Raw genomic sequence first — 10167 nt, 5'->3', positions numbered from 1 at the left:
TTTTAGCCATCACTTGTTGAGTTTGGTTTTTTTCCCTATTATCAAATCTAAGATGTGACTTATTACCACAAGAGTTTAATCATTCCAGTCTAGAGCCCAGAAGATGAGATAAGATGATAAATTTGAAAGGTTTTGGATTATTCAATAAATATCATAAAAATTTCTTAGATATTTTTGTTTTTTTGGGAAATTTGGTAATTTTTTTTTTTTTTAAATTGTGATTTTTTTTTTATCGTTTTAAACAATTTTTCTAAAAAATCTGTGAAACACTATATTTTTATATATTAAAAAAGCTGTGAAACACTATATTTTTATATATTATATATCTTACCTCGAATTCTATCTCTTTTGTGTATGTATAATCCCGAGGAAAGACGATCCAATTAAGTGGCTTTTCCCATGCTTATCTAATGAAGGAATTGTATTACAATGGAGGGTGTTATAAAAAAATATGGGTTGGGCAATAATTAAGTACGGAATCAACGCCAACAGCTACTAGTGGCTTCTTTTAGTAAACCACTTATATCAAATAACTTGCATTAGTGACTTTGAGTTTGGTTTTTTTCCTATTATCTAATCTAGGATGTAGTCTAGAGCCAAATGAGATGAGATGATAAGCTTGAGAAGTTTTGGATTATTTAATTAATATCATAAAAATTTATTAGATATTTTTTATTTTTTTGAAATTTCATATATATTTTTAAAAATTGTGATTTTTTCTAATTTAAAATATTTTTTCCAAAAAAAATTTGAAACACTATATTTTTATATATTTTAAATTTACAAATACATTAAATAAAACTTTTACAAATAAATATTAAAATTTTTACACATAAATATTAAATGATAGACTGTTTAAAAATAAAGCGTAATAAAAAATTATCGGAATAAAGTCCCCCGTCAAATTTAACCCCTGATTGGGATTAGGATGGGATGCGTATAACTTTCTGCGACTTCATAAGGAGCGCTAACTAACTTTCTTCTGAAAAAAAAGGACCGCTAACTAACTTCTAGTGGCCCATTACGGACTGTTCCCTTGCAATAATAAATGATAACCCGAAGAATCATGTAGGTATTAGCCATGGAATTAGAAGAGTATTTCAACAGTTTCACTCGCTTAGGACAAGCGCAATTAATGCCATCTTATTATACTGTATTAAATGTTACATAGAGCTGTCTATATATTATTAAATTTGTAATAATGTATTATTTGTGTTATAAATTTTTAGATATATGTTACATTTCAAATTTATTGATGTCTTATATTTCTAGTGGTTTTACTACTCATCATTATTAAGAATTAAAATAAAACATGATACCTGGAAAAGAATGTGTGTAGTATTTTAAAAAAAAATCAACTATTCAATAACTAAGTGATCTTAAATGAACTTTAAGCATATTTATGGGAAATAATATATATTTAGTAAAAATATTTTGTCCATTATTTAAAAAGTTAAAATATATTTAGTAGAATTTTTTTTACTACAATTTAAAATAAGATAAAGTTGAAGAAATTGAAAATATATTTATTAAAATGGTTTTGACCTCCATTTAAAATAAAACCTACCGTGTCTAAATAGAAGAGACCGGGTAAACCAAAGTTGACACACCCACAATAGCCAAGAAACACTTACAAACACAAGCCCGAGAAAGGAAGAGACAAAGCCACCGCGTGACTCCCCAAGACAACATACAACACACATGATATACCTCCCCAAGACAACACACGACACACATGATATACCTGGGGGCCTCATTTAAATAGTAGAGCATAATTACTAATTCCAAGTTCTTAAGAGAGACCACCTTGAGACAGCAAAACTATAGAAGGCAACTAAACCAAAATTTACAACCCCAAGTAGTACTCGTTTGAAGGCCAAACTCCAAACTCCTCCCAAGCTAGAGCAGATAAGACTTCCACTGTGCCACATCTCGAGAGCCAAAACCTTGACGAGATGCCATGGTTACCGTCGCCCACTCAGTGACCCTCCCTCTTACCACCACACATCGCCCAAACTTCCAACAGCAACAAGAACTCTCCCACACTGCTTAACATAACTGCAACACCATCCAAAAAGATCACCTGGAAGGAGTACAAGGTAATGAAAACAATGATTAAATGAAACATGTGCGTCGCGTGGTGGTTTGCATGTACCTACCCTCTCTATTTGTTACCTGGTTAAAGGGTTTTCCTTTTTTGCTTTCCAGTCTCGTAGTAGTTTGCATTTATTTCTCTCCGACTCTGGTATCTCAGGGTCCCCATCCAGTTTGTTGGTGCGGTCTTCGATGGCGTTTATGGGCTTGGGAAATTTGGTTAGAACTTTTCCATGCAAATTGTTGGGTGTCCTTTTCCCTTGGCACATGTTCTTGCTCTTTACGTTGCAGTTACACTTCAATGTGCTCAAAGTTTTAGTTACTCAACACCCCTGGTACCCGAAAAATGCCTCATCAGCAAGGGAGGCCTCGTCATGGGGGTGGAAATTTCGTTAATAAAGGCCAACCCGCTCTTCACAATAGTTCGTTTTCGAGGAATTCAGTTAGCAAATAGCCTAAGGGTGAGGTGGTGTTCTCCCCAACTCACTTTCTAGGAAGAATTGAGGCTCCTGCAACAATGGAATCCTTAGTTGCACAAATTCAAGACATTAAGCTCAATCTTGACATCATTCCTCACCACATGTATGAAGAAATTAATAAACTTGTCACATACATGAATGATATTCAATGTAGTGAGAATGGTATATTGGAACAATTAAAAACAGAAACCCACAAATTTCATTCACTCTTTACTCAATTACATCATGGTTATATAGGAATAACACCTAACTAATTCCTAACTACTCACAACCGATTCCTGTTCAACTGCTCATAACTACTTCTATTTCAACTGCTTCATAACTAACCATTTCTGCATTAGCATTATTCTAACATCCTCCCTTAATGGAGAAATGGATTTTCTACCATACCTAACTGACTTCTAGAACTTGTACTTTGAACATCTGTTGTATTCTCTAGATTGATCTAACTACTGCATTAACAGAGGGTAGTTGGGATTAATACCTTTCTACCACTCCCCCTTAATTCCAACTATATAACAAACTATATATTCTTAATGATGACGACTTAAACACGACTTAAACTTTAACTTGCCTGCTGGTCTAAGTCTCAGCTAGGCTTACAACAAAACATTTCATTTTTGTCTTCTTATTAAAAGGTCCATGCTTGTTCCTTTTCCATTGCTGATGCAGTTTCATCTTCACCTTTTTGGGTTTCCTTATGAAATTCCTTTGCTCCTTGCTCACATACTTAACGTCAACAACCTCTTTTGGATTGAGAGGCAATGCAAGATCTCGAACGAGGTAATTTAATTCATGTTCTCCCCACTTTCCATGAGAAACCAACGAAGGAGTCACCAAAATGCAGTCATCTTTGAAAGTAGATCCAATAAAACTTCTAACAACCGGGCAAGTTTTAATCTCAGTGATTTCTTCAACAGCGTGATCCTCAACAACATGAGTGATTTCTTTAGGGACATGATCTTCAACAACATGAAACTCTTTGTCAATGAACTCAAAAACACTGCTAATCCCAAATGGGTTCATGAGAAAAAGATCATTAAAAGGATCATCGTCAAAAAAGTCTAAAATAATAGACATATCAGTTAGCTTTATCACACTTCAAACAAAACGCCTTTTCTACAGCCTCTCTCTGCAAAGAAAACCGGGCCGACTGAAAAAGAATATGACCACGGTGCAATGAATCACATCAGTTTGTTCCGTTAATAAAACCAAGAATCACAACGCATCACTCAACTGCTTTTCGAGGGTTTGGCACAACAGTCAATATAACACCAGAACTCCACGGCACAACAGTTTCTAAATTACAGTCAATATACCACCACGCCCAAAGAAAACCGGGCCGACTGTTAGGCACACGGTTCGTGTGACCAAAGAAAACCGTGAGTCTGTTCAACCTCTCAGTAAATTAAAAACAAATACACAGCCAAAGATGCCCTCCACTCACAACTTCTGCAACACTTGATCTATCGACCGATTCGACAACAATTTCAGATTTTGCGGCCAAATCATCACTAGATTTTGGTTCCTCGCCAAAATCTTCACCAACCTTCAGCTTTTCTACCACCGATTCGGTGACAATTTTATCTTCGACAGTCCTCTCTTCCACTTTCACATCAGTTTCTTCCTCATCGTCATCCACCTCCCAGGTCAAATCCTCTTCTTCCTGAGAAATAATAGCTCTCTTCACAAGATGAGCCCTAGCTTCCTCGGCCTGCTTAAGCTTATAGAGCCGATAAAAATACCGTGTCCAGAAAGTTTCATAATCCACAATATTTGGCACGAGCCTGGACTTAACCTTTTGGCACGAGCCTGGACTTAACCTCCTCTCCACTCACACAGGTTCTCACGCTGCAACTCACGCAGCAACACAGGGAGCTCTCACACTGCACCACGTCCGTCTCACCTCACGCAGGATCTTCCACCAACACGCACACGCAGCAACGCAGGGGGCTCTCACGCTGCACCACGTCCGTCTCACCTCACGCAGAATCTTCCACCAACACGACTCCTGGTCTCAAGGAGGTCGACTTTTACCTCACGCACAGCCACGGCTTTACACAGCGGCACAGCCACGGCTTTACACAGCCTTTCACGGATCTTCACGCAGGCTTTACACAGCCTCTCACGCCTTCAACGCACAACGCCCTCAGGAACTGGGGTTCACCACGCCAACTCGGGTACACACACAGCAAGTCTGGCCTCACGCAGGTCTCAGGGAGCCGGATCTTCCACACCTGCGCTCTCACCCCAGCGCAGACCCTGTGCTCCGATACCAAATTAAAAACAGAAACCCACAAATTTCATTCACTCTTTACTCAATTACATCATGGTTATATAGGAATAACACCTAACTAATTCCTAACTACTCACAACCGATTCCTGTTCAACTGCTCATAACTACTTCTATTTCAACTGCTTCATAACTAACCATTTCTGCATTAGCATTATTCTAACAGGAACAACTAGATTCTATTTGTCCAAACCACTGCTGAACAAATTACTACCACCGCGGTAACCTGGAAACTCTGGTAGAACATATTGATTTTCACATGCATGCGCATGATGGCTATATTGTAGCCCTCCTACTCCCTCCTCATCCCCCTTCATGAAATGTTGTTGTTGGTCTTGGTTGCTTTTTTGTTACTATGCCACGGGGAAATAATGTTTGTAAAGCTCTATCTATGGCATCCTCAGGCCCTCTACTCCAACAAGTCTGATCATAATGAAGAAAATGGGGTCCTTCAGAGATCTTCTGTAATCTTTGTTTTCATAAAAATCTAATGAAATTTTTTTGATCCACAAAATAAATAAATAGATAAATAAAGCAAAAAAAATAATATTAAAACTGGATTTATTAAAAATAAAATATATTTATTAAAAAAATAGAAATTAAGAACATATTTATTAAGAGGGATTTTGGCAGCGGTTTAAAAATAAATGAAAATTATTTTTTTTTCACCATAATTTAAGCAAATATTAATAAAATGAAAAAAAAAGATAATTGTTTGAATCTTTGAGAGATGAGCTGTGCAGGAGTTTCCCTTGTCAGTGTAGGAGTTTTGTGTGTCCAACCTTTCACTCATGATGGGTGGAGTGTCCACCCTAAACGTGGGACATGGGAAACACCTACACAGTTCATCTCCGAAGGATTCAAACAAGAAAAAGAGAAAGATAATGTCAATAAAATAATTTGACTTATGATTCCAAATTCAATTAATAATGTAAATTCACTTATAACTCATATTTAATTAGTTTGAAAGAATAAATGGTAATGTTTGAGGAAAGTAATATTAGATAAATTCAAAAAAAGATCAATTCTTAAGGATTAGGTAAATTGATAAAAGGATCAATTAATAATCATAATAATAAAATTGACAAAGATAAAAATGATGGTAATAAAAAGGTTAATCAAAATAATCACGATAATAATGAAAATGAGGAAAAAGAGGAAAAAAGGTATAATTAAAGGAGGAAGGAGAGCACATGACCATGGAGAGGAAAAACCAAACACATGAGAAAATATAAGAAATAATAGATAATACAAAGAGAAGAAGGAATTATAAAATAAGGAGAGAAGAAAAGGGAGGCAAGCAAAGAGGGAGGGGAAACAAGAAATAAGATGATTAGAGCACTGAAAACTTAGTAAAGGAGTTTGAACCAATTGGCTTACCATCAAAGTTTAGAAGAATCATTTATTGCTCAAACTTCCAATAATAATTATAAAACAACTTAAAATAACACTAAATCAAAATAAATAACTTCAAACCTATAAAAATAAAAAAAAGTTAATCACAGATTACATTGTTTTTATTAAAACATTAATAAATATCATAAGTTAAAAATAAATTAAAATTATTTAAAATATAATTATATAATTAAAAATTTCCTTATTTCTTTTAAAAAAAAACACATTTACATTTTTTTTAGTTAGTTTATTTCAACTCAATATTATCTTATACCACTACATAATTACATTAATTATTTAAAAAAAACATATATATATATTTATTAATTCACTTACTCCAACCGAATATTTTAATAACCCACTCCAACTCGTATGCCAACTAGATTAAAAGAAAGTGAAAGTAAATCCTAATAGAAGTGTTATTTTCTCTCGTGTTTCGAGCCAAATGAAGTGAAGGTATAAACATTATCCGTCAGTTAGAATTTACATGTAACATAATGAGGTGATATTCATTTACATGTAACATAATGAGGTGAAATTTTAGTCTTTTTGCTTGGGTAAGAATAAATATTATAGACCGGTTTAACATAATAACGTGGCTTTTGTTTAAAGTGCATTTTGATTCTAAAAATAGAGTCACTTTGAAAATTCTAGAGAAACGGTATAAATTTTAATAAATTAAAATTATATTTTTTATTATTTTTAATTTAATAGTTTAATAATTTTAATTTTTGAGATGTTATGTTTTATTTTTAATTAAAAATATTGTTTTATTTTTCAATTTAAAATTTAATTTTGAATGTATAAATGTATCTCACATGGTTTATGTAAATTTCAAAATTTAAATTTGTGATTCTAACAAATTTTTAGTATTTTTTATGTAAAATTGGGGAGAAAATATACCCTTCAAAAAACCAAAACTTCAAAAAATTAAACTACTACACTTTCAACTGGGTTTCAAACAAAATCAACATAAAAATATATTAATTAAAAAAGGAAAGAAACTTCCACATGCTACTACTTTACATAACCGAACATTTTAAGAATGCAAAATTATTTTAAAGCGTAGAAACTTTGGTGAATCTTACTATTCTATGGCCATTCTTAAATGTTTGAGCATATTTTTATGGAAATATTCAAGTTTCCAATGATTTTATATGGTTTCTATAAAATTTGAGTGATTTTTAAAGTAATATAATATTACACTATAACAATTGGCGGAATTTTGTATGCTTTATTATTATTATTATTATTCAATTTTTAGGTCAAGGCTAAGGGAAACACCAAATTCGTGTATGTGACCCCTTGTTTGTGGGGCAAAAGACCCACCTCCACTTAAAGATTTGACTACTAAGTTTACCAAGGCATACATACTCTACCCATCTGGTTTTTAAACTTATGACCTGTTAAGAAAAACACCAACTTGTAACTTAAAAAAAACATATATTTTTAACCATTACATCTACTCAAAACAATTTTAAATAAAATAAAAAACAAAATAATAAATAATGATAAAATAATCTTAATATTGTTATATTTTATATGATTCCTTCACAGCGAAATTAAGTGAGGAGCTGGAGCCTCAAATCACTTGTACTTTGCCAAAGCTAAAGTAAACTGACACTGAGTCCTCTAAGGAGGCGAAGGAATTGCTCGGACGGCTAAAAGTGGTGGGAATTTGGTTAAAAAATTTCAAAAAAATCTTGTAAAGGCAGTGTTTGAATCGTGTTTTTGATAGTGGAAATGAATTCAGCACCATCAAAAATGTGTAAGACACCAAAAATGTTAAAGTTTAATAACTATAACTTTGAATTACAAAAATCCTTGCCAAATTTTATCTAAATATGACTGAAATTTCCATAACTTTCCTAACAACTCCTCCTACTCAATTGGAACCCTATAGTTGAAAGCAATAACTACATAATTTAATTGGTAACTGAACTCTTCCATTCACATTTACGCAAACTTCCCAGATCACGAGGACATCATCACATGTGTACAGCTCACAGCGCCTAACGATACACGCGTTCTTCATTGTTTGGCCCAGTGCATTTATGGCTATATCATCATCTGTGTCCTGGCACCGCCTATATAAACTCCTTCAGACCTCCCACCTCCCAACACTGGTAGCCTTCCAACACAATTTTGGTTTTGCTCTGCTGGTTGAAGGCTTCAGCCGAAAAAAAATGGCGCAAACTGTGAGCGTGGAGATAGATTTGAAGGTTTCTGCTCAGAAACTGTGGGGTGCCATTCAGGATTCTGCAACCTTATTTCCGAAGATAATGCCCTCTCATTTCAAAAGCATTGAAGTCATCGGAGATGGTAACGTGGGCACCATCCGCAAAATGAAATACGGAGAAGGTAGGAAACAACTCCCATTTCCAAATCTGAGTTTTGGAAATCAAAATCATGTAATGTGCAGAGGTTTCAGAATCTGTTTTACAGTTATGCATGGTAGAATATATGGCTTTTACTCAAACACTCTTGAATATTTAAATGGATTGTAGAAATTTGAATTAGCATTAGATTTTAAAATATTTTCGAAATCTAGATTAGATTCATTAGATCTATACTAGGTTATTCTTTTGCCTCCAAATTTACTTAAAGAGTATAATAAAAAAATCCTGATTGGTTGGTTACAGGAATGAAAGGGGCGACCCATGCATCCGAGAAAATTGAAGCATTGGACGAAACAAATATGACCGTTACTTATACTGTGATCGAGGGCGAGATTCTGGGCATATTCAAAGTCTTCAACCCGACATTGAAGGTAATTCCAGGAGCTGATGCGAATTCCTCCAAATTAAGCTGGAACGTTGAGTTCGAACCAGCAGGCAACGCAACTCCCCCAACAGAGCCAATCAAGGAAGCAGCCATCAACACATTTAAGGCTGTGGAAGGATATCTGCTGACAACAGCTTGAGTTTCACATGGACGATATCATGTTTAGTATAATAGAATAATGGATCACAGTGTTGATTGCCACAACCTTGTCCTCCGCAGTCTCTTCGCGCAAGGAAATGGTTCCATGCTGAGAGACTTTTTATATAATTGGATATAAAGTTATTCATATATTTCAAATATTTAGATTCACATCTTTGTTTTGCATCCATTGTTAGGGTTTTAAGTTACCAATCAACCATGATCTTCAATTTCTTTAAGATTTTTTGTTTTTTTGCATGTAGCTTTTGGAGTCAATCTAAAATTTGTTTTTTTGCATGTAGCTTTTGGTGTCAATCTAAAATTTGAGAGATCTACTACGTTTGGAGGATATTTTGTTAATCTATCACCATCCAAACTAAATTAAGCATATGATGTTGCTTACTAATTATTTGAAAAAAACACACGCACACGTTGCTGTAACACAACATGGGCTGCACATAAAATATTCACTGACAATTTTCTTGTCCTTTCCTGGGATAAGAGCACTCCTTTCCCTGGTATACAATAGCCCTATATCATTATTTATATAGAAAGTGAAAAGTTGAATGCATATTTTTACAGTTTTTTTGGTCATAAAAAAATTAAATTAGTGTAGATTTATTTTAACTTTCTATTTATTTATTGCTTAGAGATTAAATTTTTGAAATGCAAATATACTTTATTTTTTTAGAAGTTTGGTAGACTAGTTAGTTTAATTCTCCTTTGAATAGACTATATTTTACACTAATATTATGGGTTCTCATAAACTTTTAGCTCAAAAATCGCTTTACCTTAATTACCCAACAAAAATTAATAAAAAAATAATAACATAGCGTTATTTTTATTTTATTTCAACTTTATCTTAACTATCTAACAAAAGTTCATTTAAAAACAATAATGTAGAATTTTCATTGTAACATAAAGTTATTTTCATTTTATTTTGAGAGAGTTAAAATATTTACATTACATTAATCTTATCAAAAT

The 10167-nt window shown here is 33.5% G+C and overlaps 1 protein-coding gene across 1 annotated transcript; it reads left to right on the top strand.

Moving 5' to 3' along the window:
- Positions 1–8394: 8394 nt before the first annotated feature.
- On the top strand, positions 8395–9348 carry LOC149244402 (MLP-like protein 423). Its single transcript, XM_089367992.1, has 2 exons — positions 8395–8622; positions 8904–9348. Exons 1-2 carry the CDS (start codon positions 8448–8450, stop codon positions 9182–9184), a joined length of 456 nt encoding a protein of 151 aa, XP_089224118.1. The 5' UTR covers positions 8395–8447; the 3' UTR covers positions 9185–9348.
- Positions 9349–10167: the final 819 nt, after the last annotated feature.

This window comes from Pinus tabuliformis, chromosome 8, assembly GCF_031772625.1.
Source record: "Pinus tabuliformis cultivar Carrire ecotype Pingquan chromosome 8, CPIR1, whole genome shotgun sequence".
In the NCBI taxonomy this organism is placed as follows: Eukaryota; Viridiplantae; Streptophyta; class Pinopsida; order Pinales; family Pinaceae; genus Pinus; species Pinus tabuliformis.
Note: the sequence above shows the minus strand (reverse complement) of the source record. Positions and strands in the feature narration are given on the sequence as shown.